The sequence below is a fragment of the Drosophila nasuta genome, chromosome 3 (assembly GCF_023558535.2).
Source record: "Drosophila nasuta strain 15112-1781.00 chromosome 3, ASM2355853v1, whole genome shotgun sequence".
NCBI classification, from domain to species: Eukaryota; Metazoa; Arthropoda; class Insecta; order Diptera; family Drosophilidae; genus Drosophila; species Drosophila nasuta.
In genome coordinates, this window is record NC_083457.1 from 43578831 (window position 1) to 43603839 (window position 25009).

The 25009-nt window shown below is 36.2% G+C and overlaps 3 protein-coding genes across 4 annotated transcripts in view; 2 read left to right on the top strand and 1 right to left on the bottom strand.

Annotated features, from left to right (window-relative positions):
- LOC132791642 (trichohyalin) overlaps window positions 1-25009 on the top strand; it is a 69070-nt gene that overhangs the window by 36964 nt on the left and 7097 nt on the right. For both annotated transcript variants that reach the window (XM_060800653.1, XM_060800654.1), the window contains exon 2: window positions 10757-10810. The gene's annotated coding sequence lies outside the window, so the exon portion shown is untranslated. The remainder of the gene's footprint in view (window positions 1-10756; window positions 10811-25009) is intronic.
- On the bottom strand, window positions 2902-4650 carry LOC132791645 (cilia- and flagella-associated protein 251). The gene is made up of 4 exons (XM_060800657.1): window positions 4501-4650; window positions 3952-4425; window positions 3771-3896; window positions 2902-3711 (listed from the first exon to the last, which is right to left on the bottom strand). Exons 1-4 carry the CDS (start codon window positions 4637-4639, stop codon window positions 2903-2905), a joined length of 1548 nt encoding a protein of 515 aa, XP_060656640.1. The 5' UTR covers window positions 4640-4650; the 3' UTR covers window position 2902.
- On the top strand, window positions 23327-24237 carry LOC132791649 (uncharacterized protein F58A4.6-like). Its single transcript, XM_060800662.1, has one exon. The coding sequence runs from the start codon at window positions 23394-23396 to the stop codon at window positions 24057-24059; it is 666 nt and encodes a 221-aa protein (XP_060656645.1). The 5' UTR covers window positions 23327-23393; the 3' UTR covers window positions 24060-24237.

Consider the following 25009-nt stretch of genomic DNA (forward strand, 5'->3'; position numbering starts at 1 on the left):
TTTATCTATGTGTTGTTTTTTTTATGTGCTTTGTGCCTAAAACAAAGTCGACTAAAATAAATAATTAAATACACAATTTCCACGCCCACTGGCCTTGCTACAGAGTCAACTGAAGCAAAAGAGCAACAAAAATATAAAAACAAATCAAAACTGTGCCATAATTTTCAAATTTATCATCGTTGACCGCAGATAAACAAAAAAACTGTTGCCGCGGCCATTTTTGTGGCAGGCAAGAATGGGTTAAATGGGTTAAAATGACAAACCAAATGGGCACAAGGCAAAAAACCGTATAAAACGAAAAGATTCAAATTGAATTTAGAGCAGAATAGAAAAAGAAGACAAAAAAAACGGAATGCAGTCGCATATCTAAACAATTTCAGAATTTATTTGTTGTTTGTTGTTGGCCTTTCATTTGCGTAATTATTGCACATTTGAAGCAATGAGAATTTGATTTTTTTTTTTCGTATTTTCGTATTTTCAAATTTTGGCTTCGACTTTGGCTTTTAATGTGCTCCAGTCTTTATGGCCCCCCATGTGGGCATTGTGTTCCTCAATTCCTCGATTGTTTATGTTTATGCATTTTAATGTTGCACGCTAAACAGGCGGCGCCTGGCAGCTGCAGCTGCAACATACACCGCATCAGCGCACAGTACGCATCAAAGTCAAATGGCGGGTGAAATGCTTTCAGCTATTGCCAAATCAAATAATCAACGGAAATGTTGAAATCCATGTGGCTTAAAACAAAAAAAAAAACAAAATAAAGAGAGCAACAAAAGTTGGCGAGCTTGTGGCAAGTGCTCGATTGTTGCAAGTCTGCAAAGAACAAGTCATTTGTTTGTGATTTTAATTGGTTCTCTAATTGAATTTCGCAAGTTCAGAGCGAAGTTTTTTTTAAATCAAAGTTAAAGTTAATCATTATCTTTCGACAGCTGCTTCAAAATAAAATATAAATGTGTATAAAAGTGAAAGAATGTCGCTTGCCACAGCGTGTAGCAAGAGAAAAGTCTAAAGTTGCCACCGAGTTGGCGCAGTGCCTCAAATCTCAAATACTTTGGATCAAATAACTTGAAAGACACAAATAACTGCAGCCGAGCAAACGGCAAAAGGCAAAAGGCACTTGCAAAAGTCGCGTGTAATCCGAACTCTTCGAGTTTCAAGCATAGACGGCAATCCTTATCCTTTAGCTGCTGCTGCCCATTCTCTTTCTGCAGCTGCCCCTCCTCACCTGGGATCAGAGGCTACGTGAGAGAAGTTCAAGTGAAACTTGTTGAAAAATTGCAAAACGTTAATCAAAGTTAAGCGGCGCAACGACGACGACGACGACGACGTCAAAGTTAATTAAATTACAAAGTTATTTAATACTTTGGAATCGTTACCGTTAGCATCAGCATCACCAGCAGCATCACCAGCAGGAGCATCACAGGAGCCAGCAGTTGCTGCAGTGCCACGTTGTAGCACTTTGAACTTTTGCACCCTTTTTGCCCTTTGCCTCATTTGTATTTTGGTAGCACACGAACTGGAATCCCGGTTGAGGTGTCCAACAAAGTGAAAGAGAATTGTGAGAGAAGAGCAAAGAGCAAAAAGTAAAAAGAGAGAACCAGTCTGTCCTCCTTCTCCTCCATTGAGAACGTGTGTCAGTTTTTAATGAAATGTAATTGAAATAAATTAAATTGCTCACATTGCATATTTGGTTTCAGGACTCTTTGCAATTAACTGAAATGAGCTGGACACGAAGCGTGTGACTCGTTAAAAATTAAAAACAAACACAAGTGAACATAGACGAGATTGAGCAAGATTCCAACTGCTGATTGTAATTTTATATCGCTCTCAATCATTTCAATTTGCAGTCCGTTTAGTCTTTTCATTCAAATGCCAATGACACTGGCTGAAAGTCACAAGTCTCGTGGGATGTCGCAAGGTCAATAAACTTGCATTTTAATCAGTGTTTGCAAGTGATATTATGTCGCTTAACTAACCTCAATTAAGATTTGACAGCCATCTTTTATTATTAGACACTTTAGTGTTTTGCAACACTTGAAAATATTGTTTACTAAGTTTGAAGTTTTTATTATAAAGTACAGCAAAATCATATAAATTCAATTATGTACTGTACTGAAATCCGATTTAATACTAAAACAATAATCAAAGTTTTTTATAATATTCTGTTATGTAAAGATTAATTTGAAAGATGCGATAAAAATAACATTTAACTTTAATGCAATGCATTAGTCCAAGTTGGGAAGCATCATTAGCTTTGTGCTGTCCTTCTGACCATTTACATTGTCATCAATTGCGTTCTTAGATCCCATCACAGAGTCTTCCTTTGAATCCTTCTCTACTTCTTCATTTTCTTTTTTATAATTCCTGTTAATTTCTATAATTTCCTCATCATCTTTAATTTATATTTCATTCTCAATTTTATTTATATTTATCTATCTGCTTCTTCTCATTATTTTTGTCTTCATTTCCATCGTGCTCTTTCTCATCTTTCTTGTTCTTCTACTCTGCTTCTATCTGATTTTTCTTTTCTTTCTACTCCTCATCATCTTTCACCTCATCTTTCTCATCGTCCGTCTTATCTGTTTCCTCATATTCCTCCTCACTTTCGTCTTCTTCTTCCGCTCCTTCGTCATCTCTATTTTCATCATATTCCTTAGATTGCGTCTTCAATTTCTTTTCCACTACCTTCACAAACTTCTTTTCAATTTCCATCTCAACTTTCTTTTTATTGTCAACCTCATTTATTAAATCGCCTTTCTTATCTTTTCTCAAATGTTCTTCATCAACTTCATTAGCTGTATCCTGTGCTTCTTCTCTTTCTTCCCCTTTTTCTTCCTCTACTTCTTCGTCCTCTCGTATTGCCTCATATTCTTCGTCCCTTTCTTCTTCACGTCCAACATCACTAAGTATCATTTTCATATTCTTCCTTTCCTTCTATTTCTTCATCACCTTCTTCATCTGATTCGACATCTTCTACTCGTATTGTTAGGGACCTGAGATAAGTATTCATTCTCCCTTCTTCACCTTCTTCCTGTCCTCCTTTCTCTTCTTCATCCTCTCCATTTACCTCTCCTCCTTTCTCTTCTTCATCCTCTCCATTTACCTCTGCTTCTTCACCTTCTTCCTCTCCTTCTTCTTCCTCTTCTTCAGAGGAAGAAGGGTCTTCCTCTTCTTCAGAGGAAGAAGGGTCTTCCTCTTCTTCAGAGGAAGAAGGTTCTTCCTCTTCTTCAGAGGAAGAAGGGTCTTCCTCTTCTTCTTCCTCTTCTTCCTCTTCTTCTTCTTCTTCCTTTTCTTCTTCTTCCTCTTCTTCTTCACCTTCTTCCTGTACTTCTCCGTCTACCTCGCCTACTTCACCTGCTTCCTCTTCTTCTGCCCCTTCTTTACCTTCTTCCTCTCCTTCTTTTTCTACTACCCCTTCTTCACCTTCTTTCTCTTCTTTATCCTCTCCATCTTCCCCTTCGACTTCACTTTCTTCACCTCCTTCTTCATCTACCTCCCCTTCTTCAACTTCTTCCTCTTCCCCTTCTTCTTCAACTTCTTCCTCTTCTTCTTCTTCCTCTTCTACTTCAATTTCTTCCTCACCTTCTTCCTCGCCTTCCTCCACTTCTTCCTCACCTACTACATCCCACTCTTCCTCTAACACCTCATATTCCTCATCATCTGACTCAACACGCATTATTGTTGGTTCTTTAAGATAAGGATTCATTCGTCCTGAAAAGAACTTTAGTTTAGATTCATTTTCGCCCTCATTCAAACTTGGAATACTTTACCCTTCTTAATAGGTGGCTCTGACGAATCATAGAGACTCGAATCATAGATTCTCAAATCAAGAATCTCATTCGGCGGCATCAGGGCGTCGAAGCAGGGCAATTTCTTGGGTTTCATCACTTTCAACACTACAACCACAATAATCAATTGTTTGAAAGTAATAGGAACAAGTTATTATAATACCTTTAAATCTTTCGTTCCGTTGACGTGTTTTAAATAACGATAAAGTTGGCATCGTGCGCTGATAGAAGGCATTCGTCGCCTTCTGCGCTTTGCGCTTAAGTTTCGCCAAACGCGTTCGCTCATCCATGTAGTCCCTGTTCATCACCTGCTCCTCCCGTGTGGCCTGGTACGTGTGAAGGCCAGGAAATGGCGGCAGAAATCGGGGTATATGGCGACCGCCATGGTTACCACCTTCAAGTATGCCAACATCGTGTATATCTCGCTGAGACCCTAAAGAAGCCTCATTCGTTGGCTGCCTTGTTGCGGTTTTGGGTTTGGTGACGTGTCCTTTTATGGACGCATTGCGAATCGCCTTTAAATCTGTCACCCGAATGCCCATCACTCGAAAAGTGCGCTCGACATCGAAATAACATGTCGTGGATCTGCCAGCATGGCAAGACGACACGCTGATGCACTTGCCAATCTCTTGCACTTCTGTAAAACCAACACAAAAAAAGTGAGGTTAACAATTAGATTGTGAACTTTCTGCCTCATAAATTGTTGGCTTACTCATATGCAGCGTCATCACGAGCCTCTTAAGCAGTCGCTCATCGTCCACTCGAACATTCTTTTCGCTCAACATATGCTGAACAGCGCGGGTCAAGATATCCTCATATCCAATCATGTTAACTTTAAATGCAAGTGACATTTGCTTTGAACAGTGTGACCAAGTCAAATATGAAATTTCGTCAAAAAGTTATGGCCTTCTTGTGTCATCATGTTGGATGCTTTTAAACAAAATACTAACTAAATAAGTATACGTATATTCTACATGGATTTTCCATTTGCCATTGCAATTTCCCGCCTGGGAGTTGTTCTTCTTGCTATTTTGCTGTTGCTGTCGTGTAGTTTGTTTAACCTCTTAACATGTTTGCATAATCTTTCCATAATGTTGAGCACAAGGGGCGCTCGTTTTGCTCGTTTCGCTTGCTGAGCCAATGCCAAACAATTAGCCACCGATTGGAGGCGCCTCCATCCGCCGCCCAAAAACTAATTAAAATATTTTCGCTTGACGATCGCGCGACACAAGCAGCAACAACTACTTAACATACTAAAGCAGCTCTCTGCCTTGGACTGTCACACACACACACACACACATACGCACTCACGCACACTTACTTTACTTACGTATGCGTTTACGTGTTTACGTTGACGTTAGCATTTACGTTGTACAATCTCGCATCGCTCTTAATGAGTTATGCAAATATTTGTAGCTGAATCAATTTCCCAGAAACAAACGCTGCAGCCAAGCAAAAGAAGAGTCAACTATAGTAAGTGATGGATAGACGAAGTGCAGATGCTCTTTCCCAAGAATTGATTTTACATTTAAATTATTATACAATTTTTTTAAATTATCTCTCTGTTATTATTATACACAATAAAATCTTAATCAAATTGTAAATAATGTTTTTTTACTTAAAATAAATAATATATGTATTTTCTTTTATAAATTTTAAAATTTGTTTTGCATGATTGAAATTCTTATTTGACGTAAATTAAAATAACAAGAAAAATGAATCATCATATCAAAGTCTCAATCTTTAATTTTCTACGAAATATATTTAACATTTTTATCGAATTTTTTTTTTATGAATTATTAGGGAATTCCTAACTCAATATGTTTACCAAGCGTTAACTGGGGAATTGATTTTCTTATTTTATTAAAAGTAAATGTCGCTACATAATTGCTGAGAATGCAAATCGACTTTGTAAGCGTTTTAGGTGTTGTTCGAAATGTTGCTTAAATCTTTGAAAATAATCAGTGTTTTAAAAACCCATAAAAACTATAAACTTGTTAGCAAGCCTAAAGACAAAAGAGTAACGCTTTCAGAGAGGGGGCAAATAAGTAAACAAACAGCTTGTTAAGAGTATAGCGAGTGTAGTGTCATTGTGGCAAATGACAAATTTTCACAAGCTACTCAGAAACAGGCATTCACAGTAGCATCATACAGCAGACAGGCAAGAGAAGAGAAGGGGGGAATATATACCGCAATGCATCATCTACACGTTCCACAATAGTTGCTGCTGTTGTTGTTGTTGTTGTACTGGAGGCGGTAATCATTCATGAGGCATAAAAAAAGCGACGAGGTTACTGTGTCAATTGAACTCCAGCAGCGTCAACAGCCTAGACATAGGGGAAACGATCGCGAAAGGGGAGGCAAAAGTCTTTTAGATGCAGACGAGAGATGCGAGAGCTGCGCATTAGTGACGCCCAAGAGGCTGCCGCAATTGAACAAATTGCCAGAGTCAGGCAGACAGCAGAAGGCACACAGCAGACACCCGCTCCTTTTGCTTGAGTGCTTCAGCCACCCGAACGTATTTGGTCGTGTGTTGTGGGCGTGCGCAGCTGACATTTGTGCTGACTTCGGTCTGCCTATCGGCAGGCAAATCAACAAAACGTTTAAAGACTCAATCTGACCCGCAAAAACTGCAACAACAAATGCCCCTCGAGGCGTATCTATGATAAAAATTAAAGCGATTTGCCTTATGCAAATGTCGCTGTGTTTGCGTTTGAGTTTGTGTTGTGGCTACTGCACCCATTGTTGCATAAATTTGATTCATAATTAACAAGATGCGCAAGTTGCAAGTTGTTTGTCTTTTGTAGCTGGTTAACAAAGTAATTGCCACAATTTATGTGCCAGCCACACACACAGACAGACAGAAATTGAGCTGTCTCTGCCTCATCTTGCAGAGCAGAACAGGCTAAATCAAACGATTAATTCGATAAGCCAACAGATAGTCACCCCCTCTACTCTTACTCTAGAAAACAGAGACAGCGACAGCGACAGCTAAACAAACCTGCTGCAAATTGATTGAGCGGCAGATTACTCTGGAAGTCTTGTTTGGCAGTCTCTCGCGCTGCTGTCGATGCTGTGCACAACACAACAACTGGTGCAAATTGCTCCAACAAATTGTTCCAGTTTGCTCGCCAGATAAATCTATTGAGATACATTCGAAACTCAATTGGGTTGCCGACTCTCAGCTCTCTGCATTACCGTTAAGCCCACGCGCCGTTTAGCCTGCCACTTAGCTGAGAACTGTGGCACGATCTGTTTGCAGCCCAGAGAAGGGCAGGTCAATGCATTCCATGACAGCCTAATACCAATGCTGCCACAATCCACAATCTCATTGCCAATTGATCTGACAGGTGTTTTGTATAACGGTGACTCTGAGACAGGTGCTGTAATCTTATAAAAAACATTTAAGAACAGACATCAGATCACGAACTTCAAGAACTTGTTCGTTCAGAATTGTAAATTTGAAATATTTGTTGTTATAAACTAAAAAGTAAATTCAATTAAAAAATGAAAACTTTGTGCAGCCTTAAATCTTAAATATCTTTATACCATATAATTTAATCTTAAGCTAAAATTACAATAAATGAATTTTCTGTATAGATTTATAAACATTGCAGTAAGAATACTATTCCACAATTTGATCTAATTACAAAGTTTAAATAACGAAAAATCTGCTACGTTTCCGCAATGTTTTTTCCCACTTAAAAGTTTTAAGCGTTAATGCTAAAAGCATTTCAGAAATAATTTCTTTTCTTCGTTTCATTTGCTTGTGTACTATTTTGAATTGTCCAGAAATTATAACCGACAAAAGTGGAACGCACTCAAAACTCTAAAATTAGACCTTTCGCTTTTAATTTGCAATGATTTTTGAGCGTTTGTTGATGCTATAGTGTTTTAAAGATGTTTCCAGAATGGGAAAAAAAATATTGAAAAATATTGGAAAACTTTGTGTTTTCATAAAAATATGAAATACGAAAATATTTGTAAATGAATTGAAAACAATATTTCAAGAAAAAATGTATAATACATTGCTTATAAAAAATATTAATAAAAATTACAATTTTGTTTAGCTTTTTTAATGAACAAAAATATTAATTAAAGTATATTGTTAATTTCAACTGTACACAAAATGCAAATACACAATATTTAAGATTTTATGCCTTAAAAAATTTACATTTTTTCTATTTCTACAGCCAAAGTGTTGACACAACAAACATAGAATGCGAATATCATTTTTAATTCCGTATTTTTAATTCATCTGCGGTATAGCTGCAAATCTTCTACATATTGCGGTCCCATAAATTCTCTCCAAAATAATCGCTTTTTATTCGCAACGAACACTTGAGAGAGGCATAAATCCATTTTAGCCTATTGAAGACAGGCAAATAAAATTGCAATGCTTGCAATGTGTTAATGTCATAAACGCATTTATATGTGTGCCTGTGTGAGTGTGTGTCTGCAAAATGTGGCCAAAAAAGAGAACAGCCAAAAAGAGAAGCCACAACAAGTGAATAATGCAAAGTCCAATTTAGAATGGAACAAACTGAAGGCAGCTGTGACTATGTAATACAGAAGAAGCTCGAGTAGTGCATTTGAATGGCAGCCACTCGAAGTTGTCACTGAGTTGAGACGTTACCACGCCCCCTCCTCCCATCATCCCCTCTCTCACTTATACATCTGAAATTTCTTTCGTCTGCAATTTTCTTGTTGTTTTTTTGTTTGTTTTCTTTACTACTCATTTGCTTATTTGCCTTTTGCTGCCGGTTCTTTTCAGTTGTTGTTCCTTTGCATTGTCACGTTGCTTTTATGTTTGTTTATTTGTTATGCGATATCGTAGTCGTAGTATATGAAATGTGGCGCATATGAAATATGGGATATGTCAACCTTAAAGTTCCCACATTGCTTTTTTTTCTGTTTCTTTCACTCTTTACGTTTGTGTGTGGATGCCATTTATCGATGGCTCAGCAAATTTCCCACAATGCTTGTGGACTCTATTCGGCTGAGTTGCGAGTTTTGTACACTTTGTAATTATGACTAGAAAGATTCTTGTTTTTTTTTCCTTTTTTCGTTTTTTTGGCACACATTTTGCATTCCGTACAGAACATTTTGTGTTCCGTATTTTCTGGTTAACATTCTTTGAGTATCGGCAACCTGCCGAACCGAACAAAACTGCAAATACAAAAGCAACGAGAGCGAAGAGAAAGAAATATCTGTGCATAAATTTGCCGCCAGCCTGGAAAGTTGATTTGAATTTAAATTTCAATCGAATATTTTGCTCTGCTTCGCATTTGCCTTGCTGTGTTTTTTATGTCTCGTTTTTTTTGCCCTAGTCTGCTTTTATTTTATTCATATTTCGTTTTGTGGTTGCCAAACGAATTGAATTAATAAATATGCTCCCAAGTCTGGCTCCCAAGTTTGCTCCCCACACTCTCCTCAATAAGTCTTCCTACACCCTGTCGAAAATTCATTTAATTTGGCATTTGTCCTCGTTTTAATTGCTATTTTGCATACATATGGAACTAAAAGTGAAGTAGTTAATAAAACCCAAACACAATTGATAAATTATGCCATTTTTTTTTGTTTTTTTTTTTCTCTATTATTATTACTTTGACTGTTGTTGTTGCTGGCGTTTAGAAATTTCAATTAGTGCTCCAAAACTGAAAGAGCAAAAGCAGAGGAGCACACACCCAATTTCAGGCAATTAAAACTAATCAACAGCGGCGAAAAATACGAAATTGTGGGCGTCGCCACCTGTGCCACTTTAGCTGGGCGTGGCACTTTGACGCGCAACATTAACACTAAAATGGAGCGTCTGATTGCCGCTCAATGTGGCGCCACAAATGTGACAAAGTTGTCCCTACACACACACAACACTTGCCACACACACACATAGACAATATTCGATTTGCATAAAAGGAAACTTGGGCATTCAAAACTTTGTGTGGAGAGATGTTGCAACATAAAAACAAAGAGAAAAACAACTTTCAAAGTGCAAATGCTTCGAAAAATGGCACCAGCCAAAGACAGCATAAAGCAAATAAACCACAATGAGAGCAGAGCACAGTGGTGACAAAAAGTGTGTGAACACAGTCGGAGCGGAACTGAACTTTTCAAATAAAAATAAACTAATATTTATTGACAGTTTTAAGCTGTTGAACATTTATTCTAGTAGAACTTTATTTGAATTTCTTTCAATAATAAAGCAATTGTAGTGGAACTTTATTTGAATTTACTACAATATCAAAACAGTTGCTCAACTGCTTAACACTTGTTAACCACTGTGCATCTATTTTTGGCAAGTGTGCTAGCACAATCTGAAAGCAGCTTAAAAATGCACTCTAGTTGAGATACTTTGCGCTGCAGATACGCAGATACAACACAGCACACATGTTATCTATAAGTAGCTTTGGGCAAACATTTCGTTAATTTGTTGTTGGCAAACAGCTTCAATGTACATAGTTAATTATTAAACATTTGAAATTATGAAAACAAAATATTTCACTGATGATTTGACATCAATTTGTGCAGTTCAAGATTGAGCAAATCAACTTGTTTGCTCAACACATTTCTGTTTACAAATTACAATTTACAATTTACAATAAGCATTATTATTGTTTGTTTGTCTGCCTTTGTGTTGGATTGAATTGGAATTGTGGCTTGTGGCCAACTCAGCGGGTTGCTGCTGCTGCTGCTGCTGATTGGCAATTTGTATTACGCAATTTCATACTATTATTTAAACATATTTATTGTTGCTGACAATTGTCGTTAACCATTAAGCGATCAGCTCGGCCAAAAGTCGTGCACTTTTCAATGTGTCAGTTAACGCTTGTTTTCCAATTTTTGCGACTTGCCGTAATTGACATTTGTAATGGGCCAACTCATTACAGTATTTCTGCCTACACTTGCCGAAATTTTCAACGGATATTCAACTAATTTTTGCATTTTTTTTTTATTTTTGTCTTTTTTAGCTGTCCCAGTTCTTGCAACATCAGCTGGACAACAGTGCGAAGTCGGTTTATTAGGTAAGCAAAGCAAATTTTTGAAGGTACACTGAGAGAACAAGTGATAGTCGAGTGTGATCGACTATGAGATACCCGCAACACATTTTCAAAGCAAAATAGGAAAAAATACTACACTAAAAATATTACATCGATATACTACAGCATTCAAAATATACCATAGAGTGCAATATATATCAGTGAAAGCTGACTATAAGATACCTGTTACCTATTTTTTTAATATACAAAAAAAAATACTATACTAAAAATACTATAAAGATATACCACTACACTTAAAATATACCATAGAGTACAATATTGAAATATATTGCGTTGACAATCAAAGCAACTTAGCAAGAACTACATCAGCAGTTTTTTGTCATTTAATAGCTTCTGAATCTTATCTAATCGGAACCTAATTTTCAGGAATCATAAAATTATATATGAAGCACTGTCGTTTATGTATCAAGTCTTTTAACGAGAATGAAGTACTTCATTTGAGAATCTTCGGTTAATTTGAAGCGCGTGTTAGAATTATATTATTTAAATTATGTTATTGATTTAAGAACTTAAATGCCTAAACTATGCACATAATCAAAAAATCTAAAATCAATCATTATTTATTATATTTATATATTTTGCGTTTGCTTTTTAAACTTGTTTATTTAGACACAATTGTTGTTTGTAATATTACATTCAAAATTTTACATTCAACTCAAATTCTTCTACAAAAATTCTATACCAAAACGGAATATATTAAAGCATTTTATTTTGTGGAACAAATTCAACTGCTATTTTTCTGTGTGTAGTAAACTTTTAAGTAATGCCAAAGCACAGTTTAGTATTAGTGTCTTTAGTCAATCTCATCAAGTTGAAATGCAACTTTCATCAATTGCAAAAACATTTCTCTCACGTAGCAAATGCATTCGCATAATTTCAATCCTTTTATTATTTGTGCTAAGCATTTGCTTAATGCTATTTGATACGCCAAGCCACCGCAATGTTGCCACCACATCATTCTCCCTCTCTTTCCCCCCTTTCTGTTTCTTTCTCGCTCTCTCTCTCACTCTCTCTATGCCAGTCAATATTTACCACATACATTTAGCTCACAGTTGCCACAGTCGGCGATATACGTTTTCATCTTTTGCAGCTTTCCGTTTCAGCCCCGTTTCCCCATTTTCATTTGCACTTATTTATATTTATTTTTGTCGGCTTTTTGCCTTGTCGCCGGCTTCAGCTCGAGCTCGAGCTCCAGCTCTAGCAATGCCACATTTATTTATGTTTATTTTTAACACTATCGTCACGTGCATTTTTTAAAACCTCACTCTACGTGTTGACAAAAAATTGCATTTCCATATCGAAAACCACAAAACGGCAACAGCAACCGCAATCCGTACTTCTCCAACTCTTCTCTTCTCTTCTCTTCTCTCTGCTTCTCCTCTCTTGTCGTACTCGCTAAAGGCATCCGGCTGGGCGATAAGGCTGACCCATTACCATTACCATTACCGTTACCATTGCCAAAGTGCCCGGTTGGCATTGCAGTTCCAAATTAAATAAAATGCGAATATAAACAGCCAAGCGTTTGGTCCGGGGCTGCCAGTTGGTTCTGTGTAATTGAAAGATATCCTGCAAGATGGATGCTTAATTTAAGCTGCAAGGAATTGCATGCCATATTTTTCAAAAGTATGCTTCGACTGACAGAATGTAATTAAACTTCCACAAACTGCTCAATCCATCAGACTTTATCTCTGTCACTTTTGCTTATTAAAGCACGAGTAATTGCCAAGTGTTCTGCAAAAAAGGTTTTCAATTTCAATAAGAACTTTCATTTTTCTTCTTAAATCCAATATCAATAAGAATTAGGTTAGGTTTAATCAAATAAAATCGATTTTATTATAGTTTAGTTTAGGATGTCTTAATAAAAATATACATATATATTTAAATTCAAAAATATTGAATTATAATTTAGTTTAGGATGTCTTAAAAAATATATATTTAAATTACAAAATATTGAATTTGTTTTAGAGTGTAAACTAAATATTTGTTTATTGAATATCTTGACATAGACAGAAAATTGTATACTTCATTTTACGTCTGAAATAAGCGAGAATATTTTTAATCAAGTAACCAAATCTAATCGATAACTATTTGGTTATAAAATTATATATTTCCACAATGTTTTAAAGAATCGTATAAAATAGAAGTACAATAAATATAAATTTAACATTTACCTTTTCATAATTAATCAATCCTATAGAATATAAATATAACAGTTTACTTCGCTTTTTAAAAGCTAACTTAAACTATTAAATACATATCAAACTTTAAAAAAGTTTTCCTTACACAATAAGAAAGTATTCAATACGCTTCGGTATATCTTTGAAGTATCGCTGATTGTTCATCATAATTAGCGTAATCAATGTTGAAACCAAATATGAAATATGCGCATTCAAATCGAAGAGTTATCAAGCGCAACTAATAAGTATTCTAAAACCAATAAAGTGACGTACATTTAGAAATTTTTTGAGGCAATGCATAGGAAAACTAGCTGTAGATTGAGCACAAATAATCAATAGAAATAATTGCATTCATTACACTTCACGTTACGAATACTATAAGTTCAATGAATGCCAATAAGTTGAGCAAATAAGCACTCTCAGATGCTATCTGCAGCAATCGTAATAATGGTTCAACTTTGATTGTGATACTGCCATAACAATCATTTATTTATATAAGAAAAATATTTCGCACCTACGATTACGAATCATAGCACACCCATTGGCGTAATTTTGATGTGAAGGGTATTCGACGACGACGACACATTCAATATTCATGCCCATTTCCATTCCCATTCACATTCACATTCACATTGATATGGCAATTGCATTTGGCGGTGGGCTGTTATGCGTTGCACGTGGCGTATGCGTAATAATTGTCAATGCTAGCACTGTGGCATTAAATTTCAACAACGATAGCCACAACAATTTGTTGAATGCAACACAAATATTGATACAATTGAATACTCTTATCAAATATTTATACAATTTGCAAGAGAGACACTCGGAATCGTTGCGATGCTTTTATGAAATTACATGCAAATATGCAAAGAAACAAATCGAATGAGGCGCTTGACACTGTCACAACTGCCAGAGACTGTGGATAGACTACTATAATTGTAGTCGATATATTATATATATGTAGATGAGTCAGCTGGCAGCTGCTGGAAGACCCACCCAAGAGTAGTTGGAGTCTTAGTCACCATTTGGAATAATATTTTTTGTTATACACGAAAATTTGCATGCAATTCGCTGTCAAGTCGACGACTCGCTTGTCATGCCAAATTCGTCGCTTGAAGCGGCATTTTGATTGCCTTTGGATGCGGATTTGGTTTTTCGATTTCAAATTTAATTCGTTTGATTTGATTTGTGATTTGTGAGTTGTGCGCAACAAATTTTGATGTTCACCTTGGCATTTAGATCAGACTTTAAAACCGAACCAAATATGGGCTAAAGAACTGTCCATTTATTAATCTGCGAGTTGGTCAATAAATTGATGCAGACTTTGCATAGCCGTTAAGTCAACAAAATGTGGCAGCCACAACGCGCGTGGCATCTGCTGTTGCAGCCCATATAAATTACTGCTGCTAAACGGAAATGGAAATCAAACTGAATAATGTTTGTGCTGCTTTTTGATGTTTGCTTTTGCGTCTGCCAAGCGGATTTCCAACATGTTGGCAAACAGTCGGCAATTCTTTTTTAACAACAACAACAAGTAAGAAAGCTTCAGTGAAGTGTGCTCGACTGTGAGATATCCGCTATACATTTTGAATAATTGCGGTAACCGTGCGATATTAATTTTAAAATAAACCAAGTTCATATACCACAAAAATACTAGAAATGTACCAAAGGCTATGTTTGCTATATTTGTATAGTACTACTATTCTAAATATACCACAGAGTCCAAAATATACCAGATAGTCGGTCAAAGCAATTTTCATTTGATCACATCCAAATTTTTAGGAATCGTAAAGACTATAGTTATTATGGTATTATATTTGGGGCGGTAGTGGCGTGGCAAAAATTTGAAACCAACTTAATCTGCCTGCAAACATAGCAAGTGCTGTCAAATATTGTATTTGTATCTCTTACAGTCTCTGAGATATAGGTGTTCATACAGACGGACGGACAGACAAACAGACAGACATGGCCATATCGTCTCGGCTTTTGATACTGATCAAGAATATATATACTTTATGGGGTTGAAGATGCCTGATTCACACATTTCCTGCCGGCACAAATTTATAATACCTTTTCCATCCTTTGGGTAACGGGTATAAAAAGAGTATCCTTCATTATGCTCCCATAAGAATTTTACACAATGCACAAACTAGAGATAGGCAAACAAAATTGTTCGAGGCTGCAAATGATTTCATGCCTTGACGCATGTAATATGTCTGTCCCATTTGTGTGCTGAGACTGAGGATGAGGCCGAAGCGGAGGCTCTTAAGGGCACACAGCACAGACACGAAGATAAAACTTTTGATTTATTGTTGACATGAACAACGGACAACGAACAACGGACAACAACAATGGCACACACACAGGATGCGGAACTAACTACTCGAATGCGTGTCTTCCATTTTTGGGGGGAGGAGGAGAATGGGAAATAGAAAGATGCTGCAGCTCACACAAATTATCCAGTAGTGAGGCAAAGGCAAAGGCGAAGGCGTAGGCGTTGTAATGGAGTAGGAGGGAAGAGGGGGCATAAAAAGTGTCAACTGAGTCACAGACACGCGCCAAAAATACTGTTGACCCAACAACGAACACAACAAGCAGCAAAAGCAACAGCAACAACAGAAACACAACAATGACAATGGCTTGTCCACTTGGCAAATGGCTTTTCTTCTCCTCCTCCTCCTTCTATAACTCATCTTCCTTCCTTCGTTACTGACTGGGCAGCAGAAAATATGAAAGCAAACTTTATGCGGTCACACACACTGACACTCATACACAAAATTTGCGTGTTTGCTGCGCATTAATTTGCTCAAATATTTGGCATAAATTAAAAAACAGTTTTCTCCTGCTCAAGCTGCGCAAATAATTAATCGAAAATGTTTCAGCAAACGCACCAGAAAAAAAAACAATTCAAGTGACATTTTGATGTCAATGCAAACAGAAAATTCATAAAAAATAATAAGACGGTGAAATAGCTGAAAGACAAGTCAAGAACACTCAAAGTTGATAGTGCTGACAGACCACGAAATACCCAACTTTAATATTGATCGTGGATTTAGTTAAAAAGTTTATATTAATTTCAATATTTATGCATTATTATATTATTATATTTTAGTATTAAGGTAATTATTAATTTGTTTTAGTATTAAGGAAATTCAATGAGAAAGTATTCTTCAACATTCTCTTAAATCTTTTTCACTTATTTCATTTCTTAAATAAACTAGACAAATTTTGTGTGCATAAACGATAGTCTTAAAATTCTATTATATTATTCTACATATGACAATTTAATTGAAAAATGTATTCACAATGCGAAATTACAAGAAATTTGACTAAATATTTATTTATAGGTAGAATTTTGCATTTTAAAGAATAATAGAATTTAATTATAATTAGCCACACAAATAGGCAACAGCAACAACAAAACATATTTGAGAAAATATTGTGTTATACACAGATTTAAATTGCTTAACCCAATATTAGATTATAAGGTTGGAAAATCCTTTCTTAAGCCTACTTAAAACTTGCCTTTCACTTTCACAAATGATAAATATTTCATCTGTTTATTAGCAGTAGCCGCTAGTACTATATAAATAGCAAAATTAATTTAAACTTAACGATTTTAATCAGATGAATTAAGACAAGTTATTAGCATTCCAACAGCGCTAAAGATTTGCACAGTTTTATTACCATAGGGTATAAAAATCGAAATTGAAACTGAAACTGTAATTGAAGCGTCGTAGATCGTGGCATTTGCCTTAAAAATTTACATCATCAGCAGGCGAGCGAGCGAGCGAATGAAACGAATGGAGATTAAAGAGGCTGGGGCGACGGTTCGGCATAAATTCAAATGTATGACATCACTTGAGAGCAAATTGTTGCTTGGTATCTGTTATTGTTGTTATAAAGTGTACGATAGTTTGTAGTTTCTGTAGTTGTAGTTGTAATTCGAGTGCCATAGACAACGACAACGACGACGACGCTGGCGCCTGCGCCACATACGCAAATTTATTTGGTCGATGACGCCGAGCTGACAAATTTAAAATGCATAAAATGATTGGATGTGGTTGTGCAAAGCATGAGGTGGGGGAGGGAAGACAGGGGGACAGACATTCACAGAGTCAACGCATACTTGGGTGCTGAGTGAGTACGTGTTGTGTGAGTCAAAGTCAGGCCTAATGTGATTGATGCAGCTGATATTGAACCAAAAATTATGTCATACTTTGCCAACTACTTTTTTGTGTTTTGTGCTACGGATTTTGGGGGAAGCAGGTAGTTTTTTTGTGGAGCGGAAATGATTGATAAGCGAAGGAGGCGCTGAAGCGTGCGTTGATTGAATGACCCAAAAATCGTTGAATTTTTGAGTGCCAAATTCCCAAGTTCCCAGAAAATGGAAATCGAAATGGGTTGGGCCATAAGCAGACCGGATGAGTCAACTATGGACTGTGGATTAAAACTGATGCTTCATCTCAGTCTCTTAGGCTGATTGACATAGCCGCAATTTATCAGGGACAAGCTATGTATACGCACACACAGATTGACTTTTATTGGCTTCAGATGGAAAGGGTAGCTTAGCATAGATGCAAAAGCAATTTATTGTTGAAATTCATCGACTAAACTCATTAAACAACTTTTTGCAAAAAAAAAGCTGAAGCTGAACTGGAAATTAATTTAAAACTTGTGCACACATAGAAAACAACATGCAGCCAACCAACTGGATGAACTGAAACTTTCAATTCGCTCGAATTCAATTAAAAGTGCAGCCTCATGGTTTCAATGCGCTCCGCTGTGCTGCGCTGCGTATGCGTGATATTGCGCATACGACCCGAGGGCCCGCCACTGCGATCTGATTGCGTTACGCTATCGCTGCAAAACGCTCTCAACTGTCAAAGGAGTTGGCATCTTCAGACAGTGTCATGTCAGCGGCTAAACTACTAGCAACAACAACAACAACAACGACGACGACGAAGCAAGTTGAATGCAGAGCATTAGGAAAATGACTTTCACTTTTTTGCGTGGTAAATGGCATAAACCCGAAAGGCGAAACAGAACGTTGCCCTGCAAGCATCACAGAGTCACAGATGCAGTCATGACACAGCTCTAGGGCCAATGAGATTAGCTTGCATTGATAAAAGAACGCAAAAGAAAAATAGGAAGGAGAAGAAAGAAAGACAAACGCAGCTGGCAGCAGCCAAACGGCATATCAGATGCTCTTTGGCCAGGTATATAGATGGGCATGCTCACAGCACGAGTACGTGATGTGCCACAGGAAGGCTGAAGTTATCATGGCCAAGTCAACGACAGCAATGCAGCTCGTAAAATGCGTTCATAGAGCAGCACCTGAGAAATGAAAAAAATAAAAATGGTAGAAGAAATGGCAACTGTTTTTCTGCCCGACTGCGTCATGAAGAACTTAGCTACTCAGCTCTCAGCTCCGGATTGCCAGCGGATAGGTGATTGGCTTACCGAGTAAGTGGCGCTTGAATTATGCCACGATTTCGAAAGCGTAGCCAACTGAAAAGCAAATCAAATTCAATGAAATGCAGTTTTGCAAAAACGTTTTACGCACTCTCACTTGCTATATTACGTTGAATAATTGTAAGCTGCTGCAGTTGTAAAAAGTCGTTTTTGGAATTCGCGTAAAGATATAATATAATAAGTATCACTTATCTTATCATCGTGTCAGTTGAGCTAATTTTAAATTGAACTACATTGTCAAAGCCAGATATAAATAAGAAAATAAATTAACATTTAATTATGACTCAAAATGAAACAAGTTCAGACAAAAGAAAGTTAACAAAGCAATTACTATATTTTATTTAAAATTGATTATTTGCTTCAAAGCAGCATTATAATTAGATTGCTTCATATGTTTGTCCTTAAATAGAACAATTTGCATAACGTAATAAAAGCTTTCTTTTCTAAGAACTATAGAAAATTCAGTTAACTCAATAATTTAATAATCATTTCGATTTGATGCTTTTTTGATGCACACATTGAAATCAGATTTTTAATACAATTATATTCTTCAATAAATTTGAATTTAATTGCAAATCAAAGCAAAAACTTATTGAAAACAAAACAAATGAATGATAGAAGAATTTTGATAAATTAATAGTAAGAAGTTAAGCCTAGTTAATTGCAAGTACTTCATATATTCAGTTTGCTTCTTTTGGATTTAATTTATCATATAGCGTTTATAAAATAAAAATCATACAAAATATGTATTAAATGCAATAATTAATTCCTTTATTTATCGTATAACTCACTTATTTACTTTAGAGTGTGTCTGCAATCTAATAAGTAGCTTAGCTGCGTTGTTATCTGGTTTTAATTTCTGTTTGTTTTCAATTATGATACGCAACACATGATATCAAAATATAATGCGCATAAATTAATTAAGAGCGGAAACACTTCGACAAAAGAGTAGAAAAAAAAAGTATACAAAAACAAATGGATTGAACAAGAAACTGAAACTGAAATAATTATAAAGATTTTTCGAATATTTATGAAGTTTAATTGAAATCGTAAAACTGGAAATTGCTTGAAAATTAAGCATCTCCGATTCGCATGTTTTTCCAAAATATATGTTAATTATTTTTTTGACTGCAACTTAATTAACAAAATAAAAAACGGGTTCGCACTCATCGGAAATTGATTGGAAATAGCAAATACCAAAATATTAACTAAAAAGATAAGTGTTTTTTATGTTTTTTTTTTTGGGATTTGTTTTCGTTTCAATTTAGTGTGGTCCGCTGAAAAGTTGTAAGAATAATGTCGACAATTTGTCAGATATTCCAACCGGTTTGCCAGATTAGAGAAGTAATATATTAGAGACGACGACGACCAAAACAAAAAAAAAACCAAACCAAACTCAAATCAAGCAAAAGAATATTTTGTTTGCTGAAGATTTATGAGGCAGCTGTTCGCATTGAACCCGCCGTCAAGAGGTTAAGACCAAAAGATGCTGCTGCTGTGGCGAACATTCAACTTTTCGCTTTCAATTGATTGCCCGCCCCGACCACTTGATTGATTGACTGACTGACTGACTGAATGAACTAATGTGTGGGTGGTTATCTCAATTAAGACTACAGACAGAGGCAACGAACAACACTCAGTCAGCTTCCTAATTTTGTTGAGTGCTGACTGAATGATTTCTGTAAATGATGTTTACAATTTTCGATTGCAATTTGTTAATTTATTTGCCCACATATTTCATATTCATACTTCTATCGTCATGATTAACAACTTTATTATGGATTCGTAGAATTATGTCTGCTTTATAATTTTCGCATAAATATTAAGCCGCACGCTCTCAAGGTTTATTGAAATTCTTGAAATAAACATAACTAACTATTTAGTTCCAGTCCAAACACGCCCTCAGCTCATTTATCAACAAAACGACTTTGTTGAAGACGCTTAAAAAACCAAAAATTCTTTTTAAAATACTATGTTCTTTGTACGACTTTAAATTCAATTTCACGTTGGGTAGTTAAAAAATAAACAACCAAAAAAACTACAGACGAATGTGCTCGACTGTGAGTTACCCGCTACCCATTTTAAAAAAGAACAAAACAGTCCGGTATTATTCTTAAAATATACCGAAAATACCGCAAAAATACTCAAATATACCGACGGTAATCGATGTAGTACTACATTTTAAATATACCATGGAGTACTAAACATAGTGGTATTATTCTTAAAATATACCTTCTTAATATCCTATAACCCGAAATACTAAAATATGTAATATATACTATATGTTTTAGTATTGCATTCAAAAGTACTAAACATGCCAGTATTGTTCATAAAAAATACACCGAAGTTACATACCACAAAAATACTAAAATATGCCAAAAATACTAAAATATGCCAAAAATACTAAAATATACCGTAAAGTACTAAACATGTCGATATTATTCATTAAAAATATACCAAAGTAGTATATCACAAAAATACTAAAAATATGCCGAAGGTTAAATTTGATTATAAAAATACCAGATGAGCTAAGCAGCCGTTACATACATTTCCTGCAGGCACAAAGTTATAATACCCTTTTAGTCTTTGGGTAGAGAGTATAAAAAATTATGGGAAAACATAACATTTTTATACTCTTCGTTGCGTTGAAGGTCATGCTGAAGTTTTGGGATATATTTCAAATCTTCTTTAAAGTTTTTAGGGGTAATATGCGCTTCTATTGAACCCAAATCAGCACACTCATAAAATGTTTGCTTCATAAGCCTTTTTGTGGTTTCGCTGATTGATTTGATTCGTGTCAGTTTTTGTCATTTACTTGCTCTGCATGTTTTACGATTTCCCCGGAACTTGTTGAACTGTTGTCGAAAATCAAATTAAAAACACATTTTCAACACACACAAAAGTGATTTCATCGCAGTTGCATGTCTGATGGATGTTTTGCGATATATGTATAAATGCGACGATGCTGTAATCAAACACGCCCAGAAAACAAGTTCAAGATCAAGGTCAGGGCAGACACAATCGAAGCTGACGCGATGCTTATCTCAATAGATTGTCAACGAATGCCATTTGAATGTAATGTCTCCCACTTTGAACTGCATTCAAAGGCGGCCATAAATCAGTCAATCGCCCACAACAAAAACAACAACGACAACGACAACAACAGCATTCAACAGTTTTATGAGTGGGTGTTGACTGCCTGCCGTCTACTTATTGGCCATCGAAACACATGTCAAGCGGTAATGTGCAGCGCCTTGTAGGCATATATTGTGCACAAAAAAACAGAGACTGAAAGACTGAAAGATAGACAGCAATTGCTGAGGCCCAATGCCAATGTCGGCGCAGCTTCAGCTGGCGTCTCAGACGTCATCGTTGTGGAATTTGTCGTCGACTCAACTCGACTCGACTCGGTTTTGGCTCAGCTGTGCCACAACAACAACAACATCAACAAACAGTCACAGTGTCTGCCAAAGTCGTCAAGCCAGTCTTATGCCTATGCCAAGACACTGAGTGAGATAAGAAGAGAAGTAGTTAGAGGGAAAGAGAGGAGCCAACCAAGAAAGATCTCCGTCGGCAATTGCCTTTGGGGCCTGGCGGCACTTTTAATTTGTGTGCTTTGCCATGCAGAGGCACGAATTATTTATTTTTTTTCATATTTCGTTTTTAACTACAACAACAAGCAACGAGAAATTATATGTGATTTGCTGTGGAAAATGATGCGAGCATGTGTGTTGCATGCTTCTCGTGAAAATGGCCAACGGCTGCGACTTTGGGTTAGTCGCAAGCCTCAAATAGCTCAATTATGTGACACCATGAGCCCAAAAGAGTGAGAAAGGGAGCGCCAAGCAGCTGGGAAGTGGAAGCAAGAGCGCGATATACGGAAGCTGAAAAACAGTCAAAGCTGTCTATTTGAAATGATTCACGTAATTATAGCTGCTATTAGAGTCTGGCCTAATGTGACCTTTGAGGTAGCTAACGTCTTAGTTGCCAACAGAGTTTTCTTTCATTTTTTTAGTAACTAGTATTTTAAATAAAAGTAATTACAAAATTTAGATGCTGACTTTTATTTTGTAGATATGCATTAAGTACTTTTATATGATAAACTTAAAGTTAAGTTAAAGTTTGTATTACAATATTTGTATTCATCTAAGGGAATACACAATGGTATCTCTTATTGACATAATTATTCAGCTTCCTTAAATGACTTCATTTCCATATTTACTAACGTCAATCAAATGATAAGCTATCAACTGTTGTGTAAAGATAAACACGCAAAATGGCATCATACTTCGAATAGATCTAGAAAAAATTCAGTTCAAAAGCTCAGTTCTCAGAAATATTGTAATAAAGATAAGTACAATATAATTTTTATAATAATGTACTGAAAAATAATAGTTTTTGACTTTAGTACTTAGGAATAATAATTAATATCGAGTAGAAAGGTAAAAAAAATATAATTTCGGGATGATTTCACATATTTTGGGAGTGAATTTTTTTTAGCAACTATTACGTGTCTAAATCTTTTGACACGAAAACGATAACAAACCAACCAAAAAACATCCCTACACCTCTGAAACATTCGCCTATTCATAGAACACTTTATTGAGCAACTAATTTAATTTAAAAAAATAGTTGTATGCCACTTTATGGAAAAATCATTGAAAAATCGGCCCTTTGTGTATCTGGGCACCGGCCTTTAACAGGCTACAGGAAAATTTCATTCAAAAGGAACACCAATTGCATTGAAATATTGCTCACAGCCGCAAAGTATGCAACAGAAATTGGAATTCGATAACAAATATTTATTGTATGACAGCACTAACACAAAGAAAACAAAATATGCTTTGGTTAGTGGTGACATTTAACTGAGCGAGCGACTGCTCGCTGTGCACAGCATGAGATTAATTGTGTGCGTCTGCGACTATTGGCAACGGCGTCATTATTATAATCGCCCCCTGGCCAAGGCAATCCAAATGGAATCAGCTGACGAGGGAAAGCAACTGGCTAAGCATAAACTTATGCGTCGACTTTCCGTGCAACTGGACGCTGTTAGTGGCAACTATTTGTTGCGAGAAGTGCTGCAGCAAAGCGTGCTGCAACACCAGCTACAACACAATCTGGGCGTGCAACTCTTGTGGCTATCGTTGCAGCCACCTGCGAGACTTGGCATCGATTACAAGTGGACACAAATGCTGTCGCACACCATTGCGGAGCACGTGCAATTGGACCAACTGATGTGCTGGCTGTCCACTCTGGGTGGCGGCTATTCATCGCTGGGCGATCAATTTACGCGATGCGCCGAGACAGCTGGCAAGATTTCACTGCAGCAGCTGAGCATTGGTCTGCGACTGGGGAATCCCTTGCTGCAGGCGCGTTGCAAGCTCTATTACAGCATTTCCCTCATTCAGCGTGGGGAACTGCTTCAAGCCAAGCAGCTGATAAGGAATCAATATCGCTTAGCTTGTGGGCAAAACGATCAGCGTTTGAAGAGAATGTGTCACGGCGTCTGGGAACGATTGCGTTATGAATACGGGGAGCGTCAGAGGAAGGCTATAAAATAGGATTAGCTAGAATAAAAAGGCGATTACTTTATATAAAAATGAAAAGTTCGATCCAAAGATGTACAGCTTTAAAAAGAAATATAATACCAAAAGTTTGAATGACGAGATTACATTGAAGAGAAATCAAATAAAAGAAGTCAATCTAGGTTAATCAATAGTTCAACTACTCGAAATTCTTTGCCAAGGCAAAAACTATTTCAGTATCTGTTGTCTAGTGATTTTTCAAATCAATTCTGTGTCTTCTCTTGCATTAAGGTACTTTAAAATAATTAAAATATTTCGATAGAAAACAAGAAACACAGTAGATTTGAAAGTGGTTCCATTGAGCTACTCAGAGTTTTGTGACTTGAAAGAAAACGTTTCCTAATATGACGTCTAGTGATTTTCCCAATCAACATTGATACTCTACAAACAAGCTTCCAATATTTTCTTATGCTGACAACAGTCACACCTCATTGAACTAACTAACTGTGCTCAAATGCCATAACGTTTAATTATAACTCAAATATTGGCAATTGAAATTAGCGTTTAAAATGTAATTGCTTAGGTAAATACCCAAATTAAGTACATAAATCAAAGTGCTGTTAGTCATAGAAATATCAGCACATTTTTGGCATAATGTAGATTTATTTGAGCAGAAAATAAGTACTATTTAAAAATATTACCTTGACAAAACAGTTTTGTATCTCAAATGTCTCGATACAATCATTAAGCAGGAATCTTTAAAGCAACCACAAAAACTGTTTTTTGCTTTAAAAGTTGTTATCCTTAAATGCTATTAAATGCACTCAATTTAGCTCAACAAAACTGCTTAGTTGAAATTTTTTTCCTAAACTCTTTAACTCATTTGATTGGTTTTCATTTATCCTATAAATGTTCTTTGTTGAATTGTAACATAATTGCCTCAGCAGCTGCTGCATTTAAATCCTCAGACATAAATGCATAAATGT

Excerpts from the sequence above, each read along its gene's own strand:
- LOC132791645 (XM_060800657.1), bottom strand. The coding sequence starts at position 4,639 with ATGTCACTTGCATTTAAAGTTAACATGATTGGATATGAGGATATCTTG. Across the intron at positions 3,897-3,951 it reads ACGGAACGAAAGATTTAAAG|TGTTGAAAGTGATGAAACCC; the intron begins GTATTATAATAA and ends TTGTGGTTGTAG. Across the intron at positions 3,712-3,770 it reads AGAGCCACCTATTAAGAAGG|GACGAATGAATCCTTATCTT; the intron begins GTAAAGTATTCC and ends AGTTCTTTTCAG.
- LOC132791649 (XM_060800662.1), top strand. The coding sequence starts at position 23,394 with ATGAGATTAATTGTGTGCGTCTGCGACTATTGGCAACGGCGTCATTAT.